Here is a 25393-nt window from a genome sequence, read left to right as displayed (position 1 = left end):
CAGCACTTGCTATAACATGCCGTTATGACATTTCTAATTCAGTAATTGAGCTTGCCATTTTATTCACTCTTTGTGGCTTCCTCTTCACTCATACTATTGCGCTTCCTTCCCTGCTGGTTAAATCAGCCTTCTGCGACTGTAGCGAAGGTTCAATAAGCAGAGGGAGGAGAGAAGCATAATGGTAGACCGTGCTGACGCTCTCAAACACACACATAGAGGGAGATATAATTGGAGGGAGTGAGCGGGGAGAAGAGAACGGAGTGTGTGTGAGGAGTTGATATCACGGGTTTAGGGAGGGATACAGTACTTCACAGTTGTCAGAGGGAGGATTCGGATTTCCGGTTAGCGGAGCAGCATGATCTTAACCGCGGGTAGTGCCTCTTCAACCGAGGTGATCTCACCGACGACTGTGGATTGACAGACAGGCGCACAGAGAAACACACCGAGGACACATTTACCCCAGGAAGAGTGTGAGGGTTTGTTTGTGTGTTGGTGTAACCACATGAGCTCATTGCTTGCCCATGTGTCCTGACTGGGTTCGACTTCTCTGCCCGTGACAACATCCAAACGGGTATGTTTATGTTTTGTTGTTTGTCTCAGCTCTCTGAAAACGAATTACATTTGTGTATTAAGATGGAATGGAAATGTAGGGCAAGGTTCACGGGTGTTGTTCTTTTCCTAGATGAAACGAAAAGTATTCTCATCACTTATTAATGTTGTAGGTCTACTGGCAACATCTATCTGGGGCCTCTAAGATAAACTATTGGGAAACGTCTGAGACGTGTGTAGGCTCAACTGTACAGTGTACACTTTTTGGAAAGAGAGGGGAGAAGTTATGGATTGTCTATAGAAGGATCCCTTACATGGGCTCGTTTTTGGCCACAACACAAGTTCTGGTCACAACAGTTAATAACGGTTAATTAACACCCGACCAATGTTCTACTCTAGGTTATACGTTCTGCCAAGACCTGTAAACGATTCTTATCCGCTGTATGATATTGATTTTGATGTCTGTGCCAGCGACTATTTGTGGATAGTATTCCAATCACGCCACACTCTCTGGCAGGGCTCAAGCCCAGATATGCGTGACAGAGTAAATTGTGTCAAGCGCAGCTGGAGAGATGGAAAGAGCAGAGAAATGTGCGAGAGTGTGATTCGGTGCGTAAGCGATCTGTCTTTTCCTGTTTGCTAAACTGCCATTGTTATAACGGGCACCAGCAGTTCGCCACGTGCCCTGAGCATGCAGGAGAGAAAGGTGCACAAAAACCCCACAGGCGCATGTTGGCCCCCTTTTGGCGTTTTTCTTAATGTAGCATACATTTGTTTGTAAATCACCACAAATAAAAATTAACTTTTTTTCATTGGGTGTTTGACAATATGTCTGGTGTTATTCTTGTAAAGTAGACTAGATTCAGGCTACCCATTGAAATGAATTGGATGACAATGTTTGCAGGCAATTCATCAACGTCAAACAGGTGTGTGAAATCGTATTCAATATAGTTTATACCCATTTAGGTTTATTTTATTTCTTCAGGGATCATGTCTCCCTCGGAGCACATTGACACTCTCCCATGCTCTCTCTAATCCCCTTTTACATTTTTGTTCTTCTTCCTGCGTCCCCTTCCATATTTAGTGCGAATCTTTTCATCCGCGTGCCCATCTCGCGCTCTCCCTCCGCGGAAGATGAATGGCGTTTCTCTGTGCGTTTGCGCTCCCCAGAAGAGTTCCAAGATAGCGGTGCCACAGCACAGACGGATTATCCTCGCGTGTAATCCGCGTTTGGTTGCGCTGTCATTTAAAATAACTCAGTTAAAAGAGCTGCTTTAATGAGATGCCCTCCTCTGTCTCTCTCCAGCTCTTCTCTCTTTCCTCATACCGCCTTCCTTTGCTCATTTAACTTCTAAGGGCTCTGTACTGTTTTGTGGTGATAGATGCCTCACCTTAACCGTGTGGTAAGATTATCACCACAGGTAGTGCTGAGCAGTTATGATGGGACTGCAGTTCATCATCTAAACCCAACTCTTCAAACCACACAGGTAGCATAACTAGTTAAAAGCTTAAACAGCAGAACTACAGTAGAACCAGTTATGATTCAACAGAACAGAATAACCAGTTAAAAGCTTCAACAGTAGAACCAGTTGGAACAGTAGAACCAGTTAAACACTTGAACAGTGGAACCAGATAAAAGCTTGGAACAGTAGAACCAGATAAAAGCTTGGAACAGTAGAACCAGTTAAAAGCTTGGAACAGTATAGCCAGTTAAAAGCTTGGAACAGTAGAACCAGTTAAACGCTTGGAACAGTAGAACCAGTTAAAAGCTTGGAACAGTAGAACCAGTTAAACGCTTGGAACAGTAGAACCAGATAAAAGCTTGGAACAGTAGAACCAGTTAAAAGCTTCAACAGTAGAACCAGTTAAGGTCTTCAACAGTAGAACCAGTTAAGGTCTTCAACAGTAGAACCAGTTAAGGTCTTCAACAGTAGAACCAGTTAAAAGCTTAAAAGCTTCAACAGTAGAACCAGTTAAGGTCTTCAACAGTAGAACCAGTTAAGGTCTTCAACAGTAGAACCAGTTAAAAGCTTAAAAGCTTCAACAGTAGAACCAGTTAAGGTCTTCAACAGTAGAACCAGTTAAGGTCTTCAACAGTAGAGCCAGTTAAAAGATTAAAAGCTTCAACAGTAGAACCAGTTAAGGGCTTCAACAGTAGAGCCAGTTAAGGTCTTCAACAGTAGAACCAGTTAAGGTCTTCAACAGTAGAACCAGTTAAGGGCTTCAACAGTAGAACCAGTTAAGGTCTTCAACTGTAGAACCAGTTAAGGTCTTCAACAGTAGAGCCAGTTAAGGTCTTCAACAGTAGAACCAGTTAAGGTCTTCAACAGTAGAACCAGTTAAAAGCTTAAAAGCTTCAACAGTAGAACCAGTTAAGGTCTTCAACAGTAGAACCAGTTAAGGTCTTCAACAGTAGAGCCAGTTAAGGTCTTCAACAGTAGAGCCAGTTAAGGTCTTCAACAGTAGAACCAGTTAAGGTCTTCAACAGTAGAACCAGTTAAGGTCTTCAACAGTAGAACCAGTTAAGGTCTTCAACAGTAGAACCAGTTAAGGGCTTCAACAGTAGAACCAGTTAAAAGCTTAAAAGCTTCAACAGTAGAACCAGTTAAGGTCTTCAACAGTAGAACCAGTTAAGGTCTTCAACAGTAGAACCAGTTAAAAGCTTAAAATCTTCAACAGTAGAACCAGTTAAGGGCTTCAACAGTAGAACCAGTTAAAAGCTTAAAAGCTTCAACAGTAGAACCAGTTAAGGTCTTCAACAGTAGAACCAGTTAAGGTCTTCAACAGTAGAACCAGTTAAGGGCTTCAACAGTAGAACCAGTTAAAAGCTTAAAATCTTCAACAGTAGAACCAGTTAAGGTCTTCAACAGTAGAACCAGTTAAGGTCTTCAACAGTAGAACCAGTTAAGGTCTTCAACTGTAGAACCAGTTAAAAGCTTAAAAGCTTCAACAGTAGAACCAGTTAAGGGCTTCAACAGTAGAACCAGTTAAGGGCTTCAACAGTAGAACCAGTTAAGGTCTTCAACAGTAGAACCAGTTAAGGTCTTCAACAGTAGAACCAGTTAAGGTCTTCAACAGTAGAACCAGTTAAGGGCTTCAACAGTAGAACCAGTTAAGGGCTTCAACAGTAGAACCAGTTAAGGGCTTCAACAGTAGAACCAGTTAAGGTCTTCAACAGTAGAACCAGTTAAGGGCTTCAACAGTAGAACCAGTTAAAAGCTTGTCTCCTCCTGCACCACTTGAACCTTAATGTTCTCCCTCTGTGTTAGCAGACAGTGTGTTTAATACAAGCCTAGGGGACAGAGTATGTTTGTAGTTTATCTGTGTGTTCTAATAACGGAAGCAGTCTCTTTTACAGGATTAGTGGAAAATGTGGTTGGACTACTTTATGGGAAAAGCATTCTCAGCAGGGGACATTCTTCTGCTGCTAGAGCAATAAGAGAAGTGAACAGAAGGACCCCACTACTGTCTGTCTACACAAGGGGAGAACGACTGCACCCTCATTGAAGCCACAGAAGTTAAAGGCTGACCAGGCATTGTTTTAAAGAAAATAATGGCAACAATCTAATTGCTTCTAATACACCAGATGTATGTCCTGGAAACTATTAATTTAAAATCGCACACAGAAGAAATAACAATAATTTATTTGCTAATGGCAGCCTGCAGTACCCCAGTCGGCCTGACTCAGTGAGAGGGGCTGGCCTGCAACATCACTTCCTGGAGTAACTCAAACTGCATTTTATGTACAGTTGAAATCGGAAGTTTACATACACCTTAGCCAAATACATTTAAACTCAGTTTTTCACAATTCCTGACATTTAATCCTAGTAAAAATACCCTGTCTTAGGTCAGTTAGGATCACCACTTTATTTTAAGAATGTGAAATGTCAGAATAATAGTAGAGAATGATTTTATTTCTTTCATCACATTCCCGGGGGGTCAGAAGTTTACATACACTCAATTAGTATTCAGTAGCAATGCCTTTAAATTGTTTAACTTGGGTCAAACGTTTCGGGTAGCCTTCCACAAGCTTCTCACAATATGTTGGGTGAATTTTGGCCCATTCCTCCTGACAGAGGAGGTTTAACTGAGTCAGGTTTGTAGGCCTCCATGCTTTTTCAGTTCTGCCCACAAATGTTCTATGGGATTGAGGTCAGGGCTTTGTGATGGCCACTCTAATACCTTGACTTTGTTGTCCTTAAGCCATTTTGCCACAACTTTGGAAGTATGCTTGGGGTCATTGTCCATTTGGAAGACCCATTTGAGACCAAGCTTTAACTTCCTGACTGATGTCTTGAGATGTTGCTTCAATATATCCACATATTTTCCTCCCTCATGATGCCATCTATTTTGTGTAGTGCACCAGTCCCTCCTGCAGCAAAGCACCCCCACAACATGATGCTGCCAACCCTGTGCTACACAGTTGGGATGGTGTTCTTTGGCTTGCAAGCCTCCCCCTTTATCCTCCAAACATAACGATGGTTATTATGGTCAAACAGTTCTATTTTAGTTTCATCCGACCAGAGGACATTTCTCCAAAAGTACCATATTTGTCCCCATGTGAAGTTGCATACCGTAGTCTGGCTTTTTTTATGGCGGTTTTGGAGCAGTGGCTTCTTCCTTGCTGAGCGGTCTTTAGTTTACATGCACTTAGGTTGGAGTCATTAAAACTCGTTTTTCAACCACTCCATACATTTCATGTTAAGAAACTATAGTTTTGGTAAGTGACACAAGTAATTTTTCCAACAATTGTTTGCAAACAGATTATTTCACTTATAATTCACTGTATCACAATTCCAGAAGTGGGAAGCTTATGGAAGGCTACCTGAAACGTTTGACCCAAATTAAACAATTTAAAGGCAATGCTGCCAAATACTCATGGAGCGTATGTAAACTTCTGACACACTGGGAATGTGATGAAAGAAATAAAATCTGAAATAAATCATTCTCTCTACTATTATTCTGACATTTCACATTCTTAAAATAAGGTGGTGACCCTAACTGACCTAAGACAGGGAATGTTTACTAGGATTAAATGTCAGGAATTGTGAATAAACTAAGTTTAAATGTATTTGTCTAAGGTGTATGTAAACTTCAGACTTCAACTGTGTAACATTAAATAGAGTGGTTGGTTGTTTAGCAACAAACCGATGTGTGCACAACTATGGGGCAAAACAGATGGGGCTGCATTAGATCGTTGACAACATCTAAACTATATTTAGTCTCCAATGTTTATTGAAAGCAAAAATGAAATTGCACAGTGAGCACTTGTCTCTCAAAGACATCGTTACAGTTGTTGGTTAGTTACCTAGTGGATTTTAGCTAAATTTGCATAGATGTGACATCAGTCAAAACACCTCAAAACAAGACATGGTATCAAGAACAAGATAAAACTAACTGAAACGAGCCACTTACGATTCCCCACAAGGAGTTTATTGTCATTGCTGCTAGCTATCTGGCCATCCAGAATCACAACACACGGCCTTCTGCCCCATTGAAGCGTGTGTATTGTTTATTGTGACATTCTCAGCTAACCCGTCTATAAATATTGTACCTAATATCCGATTTGGACTTAAATTTTTTAACAATGAGGAATGAGGAATCCAAAGAAATTGTCAAAAACCAACCACAGAACCACACCCCATGCCAATCCCACCTCAACATCAATAATGTAGTATGGGGCTGTGGCTCCGAGTATTGTTTCTTCATCCTATGGAATGTATTCTCAGTGATTTTGGTCATGTTTTTTCCCCTGTTCAGAGAAATTAGTAATTGGAAGTTGTTGGGTTTATGTCCCTTCCTACATCCGGATATTACCACGTTCTTACCACTAGATGGTGCTGTTCCTGCTAGTAAGTTTTTTTTTTTTTTGAATCCTCCACATTGTTAAAGGGGTAGTTCACCCAAACTACAAAATTACACATTGGTTTTCTTACCCTGTAGGCGGTCTATGGACTAGTGCTACTTTTGTCAACAAAAATAGTGACACATTTTCATCAAACCTATTTTTCAGTTTCAAATGACGAGACTATAACTGACTAAATAGACCCAGGAAAAACTATAACTTAATGAATAAGATTTTTCATTTCAGTTGACTAAAACGAGACAATACACAATTCTCTGTAACTAAAATCGGACTACTAAGTGGACTGTTAATAATATGGATAATATTATTAATAAAATTATAATATTAATAAAATGTATATTAGCAGCACAGATGCACAGCACAGTTCTGTTCGGTAGTGGGAACGACGCGCCACACCCGAGACACACACACCCTACATCAGCTGGTGAGCTGCGGGGAGCAAGCGATGAGTGTGGGCAGACAGGCTCCGCTTCCGATTATACACATCGAGTAGGTGACTCGCTTGCTTCCCCATAGCTAACCAGTCACCTTCTAGTTAGCTACCCTGGTTAAGAAACACAAGCTGCTTCATGAATGTAAAAACAATAGCAGTCTTGAGTTTAATAGTAAAACAACAGTCTAGCCATGTTTTTCCCTCCCTCGCCCAACCTTCCCACATTCCCTACTGCATTTCATAGCCAGGTTCTGTAGACAAAGTAGCCAAGTCTCCCTCTTTTTCTTAGTGAAAAGGGCTTGAGAGATAACAGTTCCAAAGATATGACACATAATACTGGTGCAAAGTTTTTTTTTGTGCTTTTACATTCTTAAAACATATTGCGGGCCGGTCTAAAACTAGGCTACTTGCGGACCGGACCATTAACCATTTGTTAAGGCTACACCTTGTTCAGTTTATTGACTAAATTCCTCTCGCCACTACACTATCTCAGTGGGTAAATAACTTTCTTTTGAGTTAATGTGGACTCAGACTTGAGCACTTGGACCAAGATTTGAGCCAAAATTAACACTGCTATGAACCAGATATGACAGCACCCCATGCTTTGGTTTTGTTGACCTGGCCACTGTTTCAAATGCTTTTTAGTATTTTTGTCACAAAGCCAATGCGAGTCGATTGTGAATATATTAGCATTTTTTCACTTTATGTCTAAACCATCCTAAAGTATAAAAAATGGGTTGTGTAACTCAGTGATGTTACTTATATACTGAACAACAAGATAAACTCAACATGTAAAGTGTTGGTCCCATGTTTTATGAGCTGAAATAAAAGATCCCAGAAATGTTCCATATTCAAAATTAGTTTACATCCCTGTTAGTGAGCATTTTTCCTTTGCCAAGATAATCCATCCACCTGACAGGTGTGGCATATCAATAAGCTAATTAAACAGCATGATCATTACACAGGAGCACCTTGTGCTGGGGTCAATAAAAGGCCACGCTAAAATTTGCAGTTTTGTCAAACAGCACAATGCCACAGATGTCTCAAGTTTTGAGGGAATGTGCAATTGGCATGCTGACTACAGGAATGTCCAACAGAGCTGTTGCCAGATAATTAAATGTTAATTTATCTACCATAAGCCACCTCAATGTCATTTTAGAGAATTTGGCAGTATGTCCAACTGGCCTCATAACCACAGACCATGTGTAACCACGCCAGCCCAGGACCTCCACATCCAGCTTCTTCACCTCGTCTGAGACCAGCCAGGATTGTCTGAGACCAGCCACTTGGACAGCTGATGAAACTGTAGGTTTGCACAACCGAAGAATTTCTACACAAAATGTCAGAAACCATCTCAGGGAAGGTCATCTGCATGGTCGTTGTCCTCACCAGGGTCTTAAGTTCCTCGGCGTACACATCACGGACAAACTGAATTGGTCCACCCACACAGACAGCGTTGTGAAGAAGGCGCATTAGCGCCTATTCAACCTCAGGAGGCTGAAGAAATTCGGCTTGTCACCAAAGCACTCACAAACTCCTACAGATGCACAATCAAGAGCATCCTGTCGGGCTGTATCCATGCCTGGTACGGCAACTGCTCCGCCCACAACCGTAAGGCTCTCCAGAGGGTAGTGAGGTCTGCACAACGTATCACAGGGGGCAAACTACCTGCCCTCCAGGACACCTACACCCCCCGATGTCACAGGAAGGCCATAAAGATCATCAAGGACAACAACCACCCGAGCCACTGCCTGTTCACCCCGCTATCATCCAGAAGGCGAGGTCAGTACAGGTGCAGGGACCGAGAGACTGAAAAACAGCTTCTATTTCAAGGCCATCAGGCTGTTAAACAGCCACCACTAACATTGAGTGGCTGCTGCCAACATACTGACACTGACTCAACTCCAGCCACTTTAATAATGGAAATGGATGGAAATTGATGTAAAAAATGTATCACTAGCCACTTTAAACAATGCCACTTAATATAATGTATACATACCCTACATTACTCATCTCATATGTATATGCATATACTGTACTCTATATCATCTACTGCATCTTTATGTAATACATGTACCACTAGCCACTTTAAACTATGCCACTTTTATGTTTACATACCCTATATTACTCATCTCATATGTATATACGGTACTCGATACCATCTACTGCATCTTGCCTATGCCGTTCTGTACCATCACTCATTCACATATCTTTATGTACATATTCTTTATCCCTTTACACTTGTGTGTATAAGGTAGTAGTTTTGGAATTGTTAGGTTAGATTACTCGTTGGTTATTACTGCATTGTCGGAACTAGAAGCACAAGCATTTCGCTACACTCGCATTAACATCTGCTAACCATGTGTATGTGACAAATAAAATTAGATTTGATTTGACCCGACTGCAGTTCGGCGTCGTAACCGACTTCAGTGGGCAAATACTCACCTTCGATGGCCACTGGAATGCTGGAGAAGTGTGCTCTTCACAGATTAATCCTGGTTTCAACTGTACTGGGCAGATGGGCCAGATGGCGTGGATAGCGTTGTTTTCGGAGAGTGGTTTGCTGATGTCAACGTTGCGAACAATGTGCCCCATGGTGGGGTTATGGTATGGGCGGGCATAAGTTGCGAACAACGAACACAATTGCATTTTATCGATGGAACTTAGAATGCACATGATACCGTGATGAGATCCTGAGGCCCATTGTCGTGCCATTCATCCACCTCCATCACCTCAATGTTTCAGCATGATAATTCAAAGCCCCATGTCACAAGGATCTGTACACAATTCCTGTCCCAGCTCTTCCATGGTCTGCATACTCATCAGACATGTCACCCATTGAGCATGTTTAGGATGCTCTGGTTCAACATGAATGACAGCTTGTTCCAGTTCCTGCCAATATCCAGCAACTTCGCACAGCCATTGAAGAGGTAGTGGGACAACATTCCACAGGCCACAATCACCAACCTGAGCAAGAAGGAGATGCATGAGGCAAATGGTGTTAACACAAGATACAGACTGGTTTTCTGATCCACGCCCCTACTTAAAGAAAAAAGATCTGTGACCAACAGATGCATATCTGCATTCATTAGATAAATATTTCAGCAAAATAATTTTTCTGTAACACTTATCTGTTTCTAACTACATCAACTATTTCAGAACAATCTGAGATGGTGGCTTGGCTTGCTGAAACGACCCCTGTCTCTGTGCGATGATGCTTGTCGACTGGAGAGTCTGGAGGTTTCTCTCACCCTCCTCTCATTCTCTCCCATACTTTCAACATGTATACCTACTGTCTATGCTCTCACTCTCTCTCTCTCTCTCTCTCTCTCACTCACTCATAGTTTCCTCTTATGGTTAATGAAATTGAAGGCATGTTCTCCACGAATGTACCTGAATGAGTAAGGAGAGAACACAATCTGGAGGAAGAGGGAAGGTGAATTATGTAAACGCATCCATTATGTTGTTCATTGGAAGTTTTTAACTTTTAGAGCATGTTACTCTCTGCTGGAGACACACACTTCGTCACCACCAGTGAGTTAGGCTATTTGTTGTAAAACTGTGACTATGCAGGCTCTTTGACTCGTTAGTTGCGTTAATGTCTGTGTCTGTGCTGCTGTGGGCCTAAAGGGACTTGGTGTCATTATACACACGGATCACACACATTTACACACCCGGCTTGGCTGCATAAGTCCCCATTACCCTCACACATACACACACACTCACCTGAGAGTTGTCGTACACCTTTCCGTATCGGCTCAATGTGACTTAAACCACACACACACGTTGAGAAAGACGTGCATTAACACACACACAGTCAGGTGTCACACACATTTCTGTGTTGGCTCAGTGTGACTTAAACCACACACACACACACACACATTAACACACACACACTGTCTTCTCCTTGCGGCTCTAACCAGCCGTATCTGACAGGGATTTTAACGGTAACCGCGGAGACGGTCATATCGTAGCGACACTGTCACAAGGGATTAGCCTGACGACGCTCCACTCCACCCAACTGACTTCTGGATCCTGCGCTCCTCTCTTCCTCTCCTCTTCTTCTCTCCCGTTTCCACAGACCCCCATGTCCCTTGTCCTCCTTTCTAAACCCTCTCTTACTCTGTTCCTCTCCTCTTCTTCTCTCCCGTTTCCACAGACCCCCATGTCCCTTGTCCTCCTTTCTAAACCCTCTCTTACTCTGTTCCTCTCCTCCGCCTGTCTCCTCCTTTACTTCCTTGCATCCTTTCTTTAACTCATTTTCTTTTTCCTCTTCCTCAAGTTCCTCTCCTTTTCATTCTGACTCTCATCTCCTCTCTTCTCCTCTTCCTCAATTTCCTCTCCTTTTCATTCTGACTCTCATCTCCTCTCGTCTCCTCTTCCTCAAGTTCCTCTCCTTTTCATTCTGACTCTCATCTCCTCTCTTCTCCTCTTCCTCAATTTCCTCTCCTTTTCATTCTGACTCTCATCTCCTCTCTTCTCCTCTTCCCTAGTTCCTTCTTTTTTTGCATTATTTTCCTCTCCTCCTCCTCCTCCTCCCTACCTTCCCTCCTCTCCACCTCCTTTCCTTCTCTCGTCTCCTCCAGTGCCAATGTTGTCATGGTCGACAGGGCAGGAAATCTGAGTTTCATTTCTGCTTTAATTCATTCTGATCAAACATGTCGCTCCCAATCACCCAGATTTGATTAGCGGATGCCCGTATCTGAGGCCACCAGCCATGTAATGGTTGACACATTCATATTCCTGTATTATTGGTGTGTGGACGTGTTCATGGTTGTGTGTGTGCGAGCTGTGTGTGCGTTGTGACACATTATCCCCCATAGTTTCTCACGGCAGACAGAGGCAGGGTTTAATACTATAATGCAACACCTGTGACGGGTTTATATTTAGAAACAAGTTTATCTTTATGCTAATTATTTCTCTCTTCCCTCTCTCACCCCATCTCTCTCTCCATCTCTCTCCGTTCGCTCTCTCTCCCGCTCTATTTCTCTCCATCTCATTCTCTCCATCTTTCTTTCTTACCTGGCTTTATCTCTTCCTTTCAATCAAACTCCTCTCTCTCTCCCACTCTCTTTCTCTCCATCTCGTTCTCTTCACCTCTCTTTCTTACCTGGCTTTATCTCTTCCTTTCAATCAAACTCCTCTCTCTCTCCCACTCTCTTTCTCACCATCTCGTTCTCTTCACCTCTCTCTTTCTTACCTGGCTTTATCTCTTCCTTTCAATCAAACTCCTCTCTCTCTCCCACTCTCTTTCTCTCCATCTCATTCTCTCCATCTCTCTTTCTTACCTGGCTTTCTCTCTTCCTTTCAATCAAACTCCTCTCTCTCTCCCACTCTCTTTCTCTCCATCCCATTCTCTTCACCTCTCTCTTTCTTACCTGGCTTTCTCTCTTCCTTTCAATCAAACTCCTCTCTCTCTCCCACTCTCTTTCTCTCCATCTCGTTCTCTTCACCTCTCTCTTTCTTACCTGGCTTTCTCTCTTCCTTTCAATCTAGCTCCTCTCTATCTCTCCCTCCTCTCTTTCTCCCTGCAGAGGGATGGGCTGCAGGCTTCCTAAGCTGCGGAGGACTGGGGAGGAGAAGAGTCCCGGGAAGATCTACTCCACCCTCCGACGACCGCAGGTGGAGACCAAGGTGGGCGTGGCCTACACCTACCACTTTCTGGATTTCCTGCTGGGGAAGGAAGGTAGGGAATACTGACAGACACACACACACACACTCACACACAAACACACACACACACACACACACACACACACACACACACACTTCTAGCTCCAGTAGTGAATTCCAATTCAACCCCTAGTCATCATAAAGGATTAGACAGGAATCCATTTGATTTATCCAGATCTATATGTCACATGATCAAAGCACTGGTATATTCCAATCCATGTGCCAATGAGATTTATCAAACTCCAAGCGTTTACATTTTGTTGAATGACATGAAAATAGAGCTCTTTGGCGACGCATACCAGTGGTCGGTTTGGCATTGAAATGAGAATGCATGAGCAGAAAAGAACCTCATACCTACTGTAAAATATGGTGGTGGATCTTTGATGTTATGGGGCTATTTTGATTCCACTGGTCCTGGGTCACTTGTTAAGGTCAACGGCATCATTAACTTTAACAAGTACCAGGACATTTTAGCCAACAACCTGGTTGCCTTTGCCAGGAGGCTGAAACTTGGCCACAAGTGGGTCTTCCTGCAAGACAATAACCCCAAGCACACATACAAATAAATAGTTAATTGGTCAAAAAAATCAACATTTTACAATGGCCGTCTGTCTCCGGACCTGAACCCCATTGAAAACCTGTGGTTTGAATTGAAGAGGGCCGTCCATAAGAGCAGACTAAGGATATCAAGGATCTGGAAAGATTCTGTATGGAGGAATGGTCTAAGATCCCTCCCAATGTGTTCTCCAATCTCATAAAACAGAAAAAACATCTCAGTGGCTTTATCCTCACGTGGTGAGGTAATTAAAGGTATTAAAAACAGGAGTGTCAATCATTTTGACTCCTACCTTTTTAGGAGAAAAAAGTAGTACTTGTTAAAATATATTTTTTTACCTTAATTTCACCTTTATTTATACAGAACAAATTCTTATTTAGAATGATGACCCGTCTTTCTCTAAGGAAATGTACTAGTATAAAATAATATAATATCCCTTTTTTTTTTAGCATACAATATAGCTCGGTATTTTAATTATTTTATACTGTCATTTTTGCTCATCTTTATCAAGGGCGTCAATAATTTCAGACCCCACTGTATATGAAGTGGCTAGAAGTCTAATTTGAGTTTGAGTTTGAGTTTGAGTTTATTTTTATTTTTACAGGGACAGTGCACATTAATCAACGTTTCAGTAAAAGTGCCGGTTTTAGCCAGCCGGCTAATTTTCAACCGCAGTCCCTGGGCAGGTTATTAAAAACAATTACAATATAGACAATAGCAGCATAGAACAAGCAAGACATAGCAACATAGGACAAGCAAGACATAGCATACAGAGCAACATAGGACAAGCAAGACGTAGCATACAGACAGAGCAACATAAAACAAAAAGCAGCAAGACAAAATTAATAAAAGCAACAAAGTGTTTCCACACCTCACAAGCTACATTTGGAATTCTGTAGCTCTTCAAGACCAAGGTTTGTAACCAGGGTGTATATTTCAAGATAATCTCAGTGTGAGTAGGCATCCCACAGTACCAAAGATTCAGCTGTACAGTTCAGACTAATCCACGCCCCCTTCCTACCTCTGAAAATGAGAGGAAGATGAGAGAGTACTGTAGTTGATGTTTTGCACAGTGTTTAGGGAATGAAGTGTGTGTGTCTTTGTGTGTGTGTGTTTTGCGCAGCAGTGTTTTGGGAGTGTTTGATGAGAAGTCCCATGAGGCTGCTGGGTTCTAAATATACTAATTCTGCTATTGTGACAGAACAGAAGAGATTGTGCAGAGAGAGTGAAAAGAGAGAGTTGGGGAGAGAGGGAGGGTGCGATAAAGGGAGATGTTTCTGGATTTTTAAACCTCACTTTGTCCATGTTAAAATGAACTTTCCCTCACACTCTATTTAGGAATGGATGCAGGAAGTTGAGTCAGTCAGTTGTTGAATTTGCTACATACGCAGAACATTCAGCAGCCAGCCCAATACAGACAGTGGTTGCACCCCAAATGGCACCCTATTCCATATACAACAGGAACTAGGTTGCTTTTTATAGTGCACTATAAAAGGACTAGGGCACTATTTGGAACTCTAGCAGAGGAAGTCATGACCATCCAGACAACAGCTCTGAATTCAGCCTCCTCCATTTCTGTTAAGCTTATCATGAGATGGATGGGAGCCAGCTTAGAGCAGCACACATGCCCATGCTGTACTGTAGATGCAAATGCGTGCAAACACATTAAAAAAAACCTCAACTCATCAAATCAAATGTATTGGTCACATACACGTGTTTAGCAGGTGTTTTTGCGGGTGTAGTGAAATGCTTGTGGTGTAGCGAAATGCATACACTCAACCTCACTTTAGTGCGCACACACACACACACACAATAGATTTCAGGCTAGGGAGTATTGTCATCTTGTCTCTAGACAGACAGGCAGGTCATTTATATGGTAAATTCCTTGATGCCACATGAGCTCCTTATGTCTGCATAGCAGTGCTCTGCTGAGGGGATAAAGGAAGATACTCGGTATTGTTTTTGTGTGTGTGTACATATTTATATGTGTGTCATGGAGAGAGACCAAGAGAGCGAGTGAAGGATTCCTGAAGGATTATCTGATTGTTTGTGAAGATTGAGACTTCATTCCCAGCAATGGGATTTGTGTGTGTAGACGCATGTGTGTATGAGACAAAGATGTGGTGTGTGTGTGAGAGAAACAGTGTTTGTGTGTGCATGTGTCCAGTGAGGAATCGGTCTGTCTCTCAGGCTGACATTGAAGAGAACCCACGGTCAAATGTACGCTTTAATTAAATTTAGTTTCCATTAATAATATTATTTCTCCCTCTGTTACTTCATGACTCCCACACAGTAATGACAAATAAATAACCATGTCTGTCTACTCATTTCCATTCAGAGACTATATCTAGTCACAGTTGTTAATTCACTCGGATACATGGGCTTGGCTTTGGATTGAACGGTTTCTCCTTCAAGGCATAGAGCAGAGATGGACAACTGGCGGCTCCTCTTTTTGAAAGCGTTCTGATCAATAACATATATCAAATGGAAGGTAATAAGAGTGTACCAGGGCTGTCATTAAGGCAAAGGGTGGCTACTTTGAAGAATCTCAAATATAAAATATATTTTGATTTGTCTAACACTTTTATGGTTACTACATGATTCCATATGTGTTATTTCATAGTTTTGATGTCTTTACTATTATTCTACAATGTAGAAAATAGTAAAAACTAAAGAAAAACCCTTGACTGAGTAGGTGTTCCCAAACTTTGACTGGTACTGTATATATATTTATATTTATATTGCCTTCAGAAAGTATTCACACCCCTTGTCTTTTTCCACATTTTGTTGTGTTACAGTCTGCATTTAAAAGTGATTCAATTGTGATTGTTTTTATCTTTGCCCTACGCACAATACCCTTATAAATTCAAAGTGGAATTATGTTTTTAGAAATGTTTACAAATTAATTGTAAAAATCCAAGCTCAAATGTCTGTAGTCAATAAGTATTTAACCCCTTTGTTATGGCAAGCCTAAATACAGTTGAAGTCGGAAGTTTACATACACTTAGGTTGGAGTCATTAAAACTCGTTTTTCAACCACTCCACACATTTCTTGTTCACAAACTATAGTTTTGGCAAGTTGGTTAGGACATCTACTTTGTGCATGACACAAGTCATTTTTCCAACAATTGTTTACAGACAGATTATTTCACTTATAATTCACTGTATCATAATTCCAGTGGGTCTGTTTCTTTTAAACAGCTTGGAAAATTCCAGAAAATTACGTCATGCTTCAGAAGCTTCTGATAGGCTAATTGACATCATTTGAGTCAATTGGAGGTGTACTCGTGGATGTATTTCAAGGCCTACCTTCAAACTCAGTGCCTCTTTGCTTGACATCATGGGAAAATCAAAAGAAATCAGCCAAGACCTCAGAAAAAAAATTGTAGACCTCCACAAGTCTGGTTCATCCTTGGGAGCAATTTCCAAACACCTGAAGGTACCACGTTCATCTGTAAAAACAATAGTACGCAAGTATAAATATCATGGGACCAAGCAGCCGTCATACCGCTCAGGAAGGAGACGCGTTCTGTCTCCTAGAGATGAACGTACTTTGGTGTGAAAAGTGCAAATCAATCCCAGAACAACAGCAAAGGACCTTGTGAAGATGCTGGAGGAAACCGGTACAAAAGTATCTATATCCACAGGTAAACAAGTCCTATATCGACAACCTGAAAGGCCACTCAGCAAGGAAGAAGGCACTGCTCCAAAACCGTCATAAAAAAAGCCAGACTACTGTTTGTAATTGCACATGGGGACAAAGATTGTACTTTTTGGACAAATGTCCTCTGGTCTGATGAAACAAAAATACAACTGTTTGGCCATAATGACCATCGTTATGTTTGGAGGAAAAAGGGGAACGCTTGCAAGCCGAAGAACACCATCCCAACCGTGAAGCACGAGGGTGGCAGCATCATCTTGTGGGGATGCTTTGCTGCAGGAGGGACTGGTGCTCTTCAGACAATAGATGGCATCATGACGAAAGGAAAATTATGTGTATATATTGAAGCAACCTCTCAAGACATCAGTCAGAAAGTTAAAGCTTGGTCGCAAATGGGTCTTCCAAATGGACAATGACCTCAAGCATACTTCCAAATTTGTGGCAAAATGGCTAAGGACAACAAAGTCAAGATTTTGGAGTGGCCATCACAAAGCCCTGATCTCAATTCTATAGATAATTTGTGGGCAGAACTGAAAAAGCGTGTGTGAGCAAAGAGGCATACAAACCTGACTTTGTACACCAGCTCTGTCACGAGGAATGTGCCAAAATTCACCCAACTTATTGTGGGAAGCTTATGGAAGGCTACCCAAAGCATTTTGACCCAAGTTAAACAATTTAAAGGCAATGCTACCAAATACTAATTGAGTGTATGTAAACCTCAGACCCACTGGGAATGTGATGAAAGAAATAAAAGCTGAAATAAATTATTCTCTCAACTATTTTTCTGACATTTCACATTCTTAAAATAAAGTGGTGATCCTAACTGACCTAAGACAGGGAATTTTTACTAGGATTAAATGTCAGGAATTGTGAAAAACTGAGTTGAAATGTATTTGGCTAAGGTGTATGTAAACCTACGACTTCAACTGTAAGTTCAGGAGTAAAATGTGCAAGTCCCATAATAATAAGTCACCACAGACCCTGGTTCCAAACTGTATCACACCCGGCCGTGATTGGGAGTCCCATAGGATCGCGTATAATTGGCCCAGTGTCGTCAGGGTTTGGCCGGGGTAGGCCGTCATTGTAAATAAGAATTTGTTCTTAACTGACTTGCCTAGTTAAATAAAGGTTAAATAAAAATAAGTTGCCTTGACTCACTCTGTGTGCAATAATAGTGTTTAACATGATTTTTGAATGACTACCTCATCTCTGTACCCCACACACACAATTATCTGTAAGGTCCCTCAGTCGAGCATTGAATTTCAAACACAGATTCAATCACAAAGACCAGGGAGGTTTTCCAATGCCTCGCAAAGAAGGGCACCTATTGGTAGATGAGTGAAAAAATAAACAGACAATAAATATACCTTTGAGCATGTTGAAGTTATGAAATACACTTTGGATGGTGTATCAATACACCCAATCTCTGCAACCTGATTTCAGAGCATTTCGTAATATTCTGTACGTAAATCTAAGACTCTCTGTTTAGTATGATATGTTACTAATTACAATTCGTATTATGTTAGAATATTCAAAACAGACAATATTTTATGAATTTGCAAAACGTATATGTTACATGTGCTAAACAGAGTGAGTAAGTAGTGTAGTAAACAACCAAAGATTTCTAGACTAAAAGTGGTGAAAGTAGTAGCCTACAATAAGTAAAAACTCCAGGTTAAAATACACTTTATCTAATCCTTGGCCCGTATCCTAATCTGACTTTGGTGCAGGTCATGTTGTTCTTCACATCGCCGTGTCTGGTAAACACACACTATGTGAAATAGAATCAAACCTGATATGTTGATATGCACAGGATACACAAGGTTTAAATGCTACAGTGAAATGGTTACTTCATATTTGTATTACAGCAATATCAAAACTAGGATGTGTCCAGATAAAACATATTTTAGAATTATTATTATACCCAGATACACTTGTCTAAATCGATAGGTCATGTTAAAGAAATGTTTTAACTACCCCCTAGCCACATCTAACTAAATGGATGGGTCACTATTGTCTAGACATGAAATACAATAGATGGCTGTCATCACCCCCAGACAAACCTGGCTAACTTGATCGGTCATGTAATCTGGTGAAGTGGAGTCTTTTGTTTAGACATGTAGCTAGCTAGCTAAAAAATGAACCATAATCCCAACCCATAGCTAAAGTACAAATGGATTGTCATAGCTAGCCACCATGCATGACATGCTGTAGTAGAAATCTGCAGATAGCTAAAGCTAACTAAATCAGTTCAATGTTAACTAGCTAGCTGACATTAGGCTATAACTAGCAATGCAAATGTCTTTCTGAGATACTAATAATATTACTACACAGATCATACATGTAACGTTAGCTAGTGAGCCAGCAAGCTAACGTCTGCGACCTAGCTAACAGTACACTTTAACTTGCAATGAAAACAACTTTCTGGCAAGTTTAGAAACGTATAATATCTGAAAATGTAACTTGACTCTTACCCGTATAAATGAATGAACGCTTCACAGCAGCGTGTCTTTTCCGTTTGGTTTGTAGCAAATCCAATACAACACATTACTGAGTACCACTTTCCAGATTTTCAAGCGTAGTGGTGGCTGCATCATCTTATGGCAGTGGAGGCTCCTCAGAGGAGGATGGGGAAGTGAAACATTAAAGATATCCTTTTTAGATGAAATTATACTAAATATTTTCACGTCACCAAATAATTGATTAAAACACACTGTTTTGCAATGAAGGTCTACAGTAGCCTCAACAGCAATCTGTAGGGTAGCACCGTGGCGTTGCCGGAGGACAGCTAGTTTCCATCCTGCTCTGGGTACTCATGGAGGTTCATGGTTCTCATGGTTCTCACCCCCTTCCATAGACTTACACAGTAATTTTGACAACTTCTGGAGGATGTCCTCAAACTTTGCAGCATGAACTGACTTGTTGTCCACCCAATCAAAGGATCAGATAATGAATCTCGTACTGAAAGAATAAGCTACAGCTAGCTAGCACTGCATTGTATAAAATGTGGTGAGCAGTTGACTAAAAGAAAGACAATAGTTGACCAGTTTTGAACAAATGCATTTCTTCAAGAATCAAGAGAGAGCGTGAGTATTTTTTTCACTTGAATTTGTTCAAAACTGCTCAACTATTGTCTTTCTCTCTTTTAGTTAACTACTCACCACATGTTATGCAGTGCTAGCTATATATATTTAGTATAGTTTTATCTGAAAAAGGTAACTTTAATGGTTCACTTTTTGAAATGTTTCACTTCCCCTTCCTCATCTGAGGAGCCTCGACTGCCATAACATGATGCAGCCACCAATATGCTTGAAAATATGGAGAGTGGTACTCAGTAATGTGTTGTATTGGATTTGCTCCAAACATAAAACTTTGTATTCAAGACATTTTTGCACTATTACTTTATTTGTGATGGACTACTTTCTGCACACAGCCAGTGTGAACAAGATTGACTTGACACAACTGGCCAAACAAGCTGCAGCTAGCTACAAATCAAACGGAAAAGTCACGTTGCCATGAAGCGTTTATTAATTTATACGGGTAAGAGTCTAGCTACATTTTCAGATATGATAAGTTTCTAATTAAAATGAAAGAGAAGCAAGAGATAGCGAGAGATAGCTATATTTCGTTGTATTTTTTCACGTAGCTAGCGAATGCAGCTAGCTAGTTTAGCCTACTCAAACACCCGGCTCAAACATAGAAGGATGCTATGTTAGCTAGCAGGCTATGGCTATCCACACAGGAACGTGTTTGGTTTTATTAATTAATTGCAACCAGGGGCCCGCCGGTATAACTGCTAAACTGCTTGCTGACTGTACACTGTACTGCATGATTGTAGCAGGTTTACTAGCTGGTTAATTCTAGTAACTATGTTGACAATGATGTAGGCTGTGTGTAGCGATTATGATATGACGGTTTAACTTGGAAAGTTTTTTTGCCTGGTCACAATTGTGTTGTGCACTAAAGTCCACAAGCGAAGGGAAAAGGTGAGAGAAGGAGAGCGCGTAGATGCTATAAGGAATTGTTAAATGAAGAAAGTGATCATGCTGTTTGTATGTGGCTGCAATGAAAGGGAACTGTGTTTGCGTGTGATCAGGGGTGTATTCATTCCACCGATTCCGTTGGATTTTTTTTTTTAAAGTATCATAAACAGAAGCAAACAGAACAGAATGGGTATAAACATACCTTAATTTGTCCAATAGAAACTATTGTTTGCAATTGTTGGACAATTGTTTCCCAAACTCGGTCCTGGGGACCCCATGGGGTACATGTGTTTTTGTCTTCTTCAAAGCACTACACAGCTGATTCAAATAGTCAACTAATCATGAAGCCTTGTTTGGGAAACACTGGACTATTGATTGCACCCTAGATCAGCTAGATGCAGGCAAAAGTGTGCAATGTAGTATTGAATGTGTCACTTTCTGTCACCTTGATTACTACAAATGTTCTCTCGACCTATGCACCTACGTTGTAAACTTTCATTCATAGGTTGTTGCAACCTCATGATGGGTATAGGAACAATTTGAGTATCATGTAGTAGCCTAAACCTGTCAATGTTACATTGAGCTGGGTGACTGGAATAGATCTTTATTTTTTAATTGAACCTTTATTTAACTAGGCAAGTCAGTTAAGAACAAATTCTTATTTAAAATGATGGCCTAGGAACAGTGGGCTAACTGCCTTGTTCAGGGGCAGAACAACAGATTCTTACCTTGTCAGCTTGGGGATTCAGTCTAGCAACCTTTCGGTTTCTGGCCCAACACTCTAACCACTAGGCTGCCTGCCGCCCCAATATGAATGACAGTCATCCAGAAATAAGGCCATGCTCATAAAAAAATGATTGTCCTCCCTCATCTTAAACGGCAGCGACTGCCACTGTGTTATGGATTTGATTTTAATCTTTAAGGACTGGGGAGTTTTTCAGGATAAATGAAGAAATGGAATGGAGCTAATCACAGGCAAAATCCTTGAGAAAAACCTTGTTCAGTCTGCTTTCCACCAGACACTGGGAAATTAATTCACCTTTCAGCGGGACAATAACCTAATACACAAGGCCAAATCTACACTGGACAGTGAATGTTCCTAAGTGGCAGAGGTATAGTTTTGACTTAAATCTACTTGATTATCTATGGCAAGACCTAAAAATGGTTGTCTAGCAATCATCAACAACCAATTTGACAAAGCTTGAAGAATTCTGAAAATAATAATGGGCAAATGTTGCACAATCTATGTGTGGAAAGTCTCACATCTGTAATCGCTGCCAAAGATGCTTCTACAAAGTATTGACTTAGGGGTCTGAATACCTATGTAAATGAGAATTATGTATTTAATTTTCAATAAATTTGCTAAGATTTCTAAAAACATGTTTTCACTTTGTCGTTATGGTGTATTGTGTGTAGAGGGGTGAATGTTGAATTCAGGCTGTATGTATGCATGTATGTACAGTGCCTTGCGAAAGTATTCGGCCCCCTTGAACTTTGCGACCTTTTGCCACATTTCAGGCTTCAAACATAAAGATATAAAACAGTATTTTTTTGTGAAGAATCAACAACAAGTGGGACACAATCATGAAGTGGAACGACATTTATTGGATATTTCAAACTTTTTTAACAAATCAAAAACTGAAAAATTGGGCGTGCAAAATTATTCAGCCCCCTTAAGTTAATACTTTGTAGCGCCACCTTTTGCTGCGATTACAGCTGTAAGTCGCTTGGGGTATGTCTCTATCAGTTTTGCACATCGAGAGACTGACATTTTTTCCCATTCCTCCTTGCAAAACAGCTCGAGCTCAGTGAGGTTGGATGGAAAGCATTTGTGAACAGCAGTTTTCAGTTCTTTCCACAGATTCTCGATTGGATTCAGGTCTGGACTTTGACTTGGCCATTCTAACACCTGGATATGTTTATTTTTGAACCATTCCATTGTAGATTTTGCTTTATGTTTTGGATCATTGTCTTGTTGGAAGACAAATCTCCGTCCCAGTCTCAGGTCTTTTGCAGACTCCATCAGGTTTTCTTCCAGAATGGTCCTGTATTTGGCTCCATCCATCTTCCCATCAATTTTAACCATCTTCCCTGTCCCTGCTGAAGAGAAGCAGGCCCAAACCATGATGCTGCCACCACCATGTTTGACAGTGGGGATGGTGTGTTCAGCTGTGTTGCTTTTACGCCAAACATAACGTTTTGCATTGTTGCCAAAAAGTTCAATTTTGGTTTCATCTGACCAGAGCACCTTCTTCCACATGTTTGGTGTGTCTCCCAGGTGGCTTGTGGCAAACTTTAAACAACACTTTTTATGGATATCTTTAACCTGTTGCGACGACCAAACCCGGATCCGGGATTCTATTTATAGACCTAAGCTCATTACCATAACGCAACGTTAACTATTCATGAAAATCGCAAATGAAATGAAATAAATATGCTAGCTCTCAAGCTTAGCCTTTTGTTAACAACACTGTCATCTCAGATTTTCAAAATATGCTTTTCAACCATAGGAAAACAATCATTTGTGTAACAGTAGCTAGCTAGCGTAGCATTTAGCGTTAGCATTAGCGTTAGCATTAGCGTTAGCATTTAGCAGGCAACTATCACAAAAACAAGTAAAGCCTTCAAATAAAATAACTTACCTTTGAAGAACTTCTGATGTTTTCAATGAGGAGACTCTCAGTTAGATAGCAGATGCTCCGTTTTTCCAAAAAGATTCTTTGTGTATTAGAAATAGCTCCGTTTTGTACATCACATTTGGCTACCAAAAAAAAAACAAAAAAAAAAAAAAAACGAAAATTCAGCCCTCAAAACGCGAACTTTTTTCCAAATTAACTCCATAATATCGACTGAAACATGGCAAACGTGGTTTAGAATCAATCCTCAAGGTGTTTTTCCACATATCTCTTCAATGATATATCCTTCGTGGAAGCCTGGTTTCTCCTTGCTCTCAAATGGAAAAATAATTGCACCTGGCTTTATGCTCCAATTTCGACGCAGGGACACCAGGCGGACACTTGGAAAATGTAGTCTCTTATGGTCAATCTTCCAATGCTATGCCTACAAATACGTCACAATGCTGCTAACACTTTGGGGGAACGACAGAAAGTGTAGGCTCATTCCTTGCGCAATCACAGCCATATAAGGAGACAATGGAAAACAGAGCTTCAGAAATTCTGATCATTTCCTGGTTGATGCATCATCTTGGTTTGCCTGTAGAATGAGTTCTGGGGCACTTACAGACAATATCTTTGCAGATTCTGAAACTTCAGAGTGTTTTCTTTCAAAAACTGTCAAGAATATGCATAGTCGAGCATCTTTTCGTGACAAAATATCGCGCTTAAAACGGGAACGTTTTTTATCCAAAAATGAAATAGCGCCCCTAGAGATCAAAGAGGTTAAGAAATGGCTTTCTTCTTGCCACTCTTCCATAAAGGCCAGATTTGTGCATTATACGACTGATTGTTGTCCTATGGACAGAGTCTCCCACCTCAGCTGTAGATCTCTGCAGTTCATCCAGAGTGATCATGGGCCTCTTGGCTGCATCTCTGATCAGTCTTCTCCTTGTATGAGCTGAAAGTTTAGAGGGACGGCCAGGTCTTGGTAGATTTGCAGTGGTCTGATACTCCTTCCATTTCAATATTATCGCTTGCACAGTGCTCCTTGGGATGTTTAAAGCTTGGGAAATCTTTTTGTATCCAAATCCGGCTTTAAACTTCTTCACAACAGTATCTCGGACCTGCCTGGTGTGTTCCTTGTTCTTCATGATGCTCTCTGCGCTTTTAATGGACCTCTGAGACTATCACAGTGCAGGTGCATTTATACGGAGACTTGATTACACACAGGTGGATTGTATTTATCATCATTAGTCATTTAGGTCAACATTGGATCATTCAGAGATCCTCACTGAACTTCTGGAGAGAGTTTGCTGCACTGAAAGTAAAGGGGCTGAATAATTTTGCACGCCCAATTTTTCAGTTTTTGATTTGTTAAAAAAGTTTGAAATATCCAATAAATGTCGTTCCACTTCATGATTGTGTCCCACTTGTTGTTGATTCTTCACAAAAAAAATACAGTTTTATATCTTTATGTTTGAAGCCTGAAATGTGGCAAAAGGTCGCAAAGTTCAAGGGGGCCGAATACTTTCGCAAGGCACTGTATGTATACACTGAACAAAAATATAAATTAAACATGTAAAGTGTTGGTCCCATGTTTCATGAGCTGAAATAAAAGATCACAGAGATTTTCCATATGCACAAAAAGCTTATTTCTCTCAAATGTTGTGGACAAATTTGATGCACAAATTTGTTCACATCCCTGTTAGTGAGCATTTCTCCTTTGCCAAGATAATCCATCCACCAGACAGGTGTGGCATATCAAGAAGCTGATTAAACAGCATGATCATTACACAGGTGAACCTTGTGCCTGGGACAATAAAAGGCCACTCTAAAATAAACAGTTTTGTTACACAACACAATGCCACAGATGTCTCAAGTTTTGAGGGAGTGTGCAATTTGCATGTTGACTGCAGGAAGTTCCAACAGACCTGTTGCCAGAGAATTGAATGTTAATCTCTTTACCATAAGCCACCTCCAACATCATTGAACAAAAATTTGGAAGTACCTCCAACCGGCATCACAACCGCAGACCATGTGTATGGCATCGTGTGGGC

General features: G+C 40.9%; 1 protein-coding gene across 2 annotated transcripts in view; it reads left to right on the top strand.

Annotated features, from left to right (window-relative positions):
• The first annotated feature begins 224 nt into the window (after nucleotides 1-224).
• LOC139372733 (raftlin-like) overlaps nucleotides 225-25393 on the top strand; it is a 48877-nt gene continuing 23708 nt past the window's right edge. For both annotated transcript variants that reach the window (XM_071112530.1, XM_071112529.1), the window contains exons 1-2: nucleotides 225-571; nucleotides 12345-12534. In XM_071112530.1, the coding sequence (XP_070968631.1) occupies nucleotides 12387-12534 (148 nt within the window). In that variant the 5' untranslated portion in view covers nucleotides 225-571; nucleotides 12345-12386. The remainder of the gene's footprint in view (nucleotides 572-12344; nucleotides 12535-25393) is intronic.

This window comes from Oncorhynchus clarkii, chromosome 18 (assembly GCF_045791955.1).
Source record: "Oncorhynchus clarkii lewisi isolate Uvic-CL-2024 chromosome 18, UVic_Ocla_1.0, whole genome shotgun sequence".
NCBI lineage: Eukaryota > Metazoa > Chordata > Actinopteri > Salmoniformes > Salmonidae > Oncorhynchus > Oncorhynchus clarkii.
Note: the sequence above shows the minus strand (reverse complement) of the source record. Positions and strands in the feature narration are given on the sequence as shown.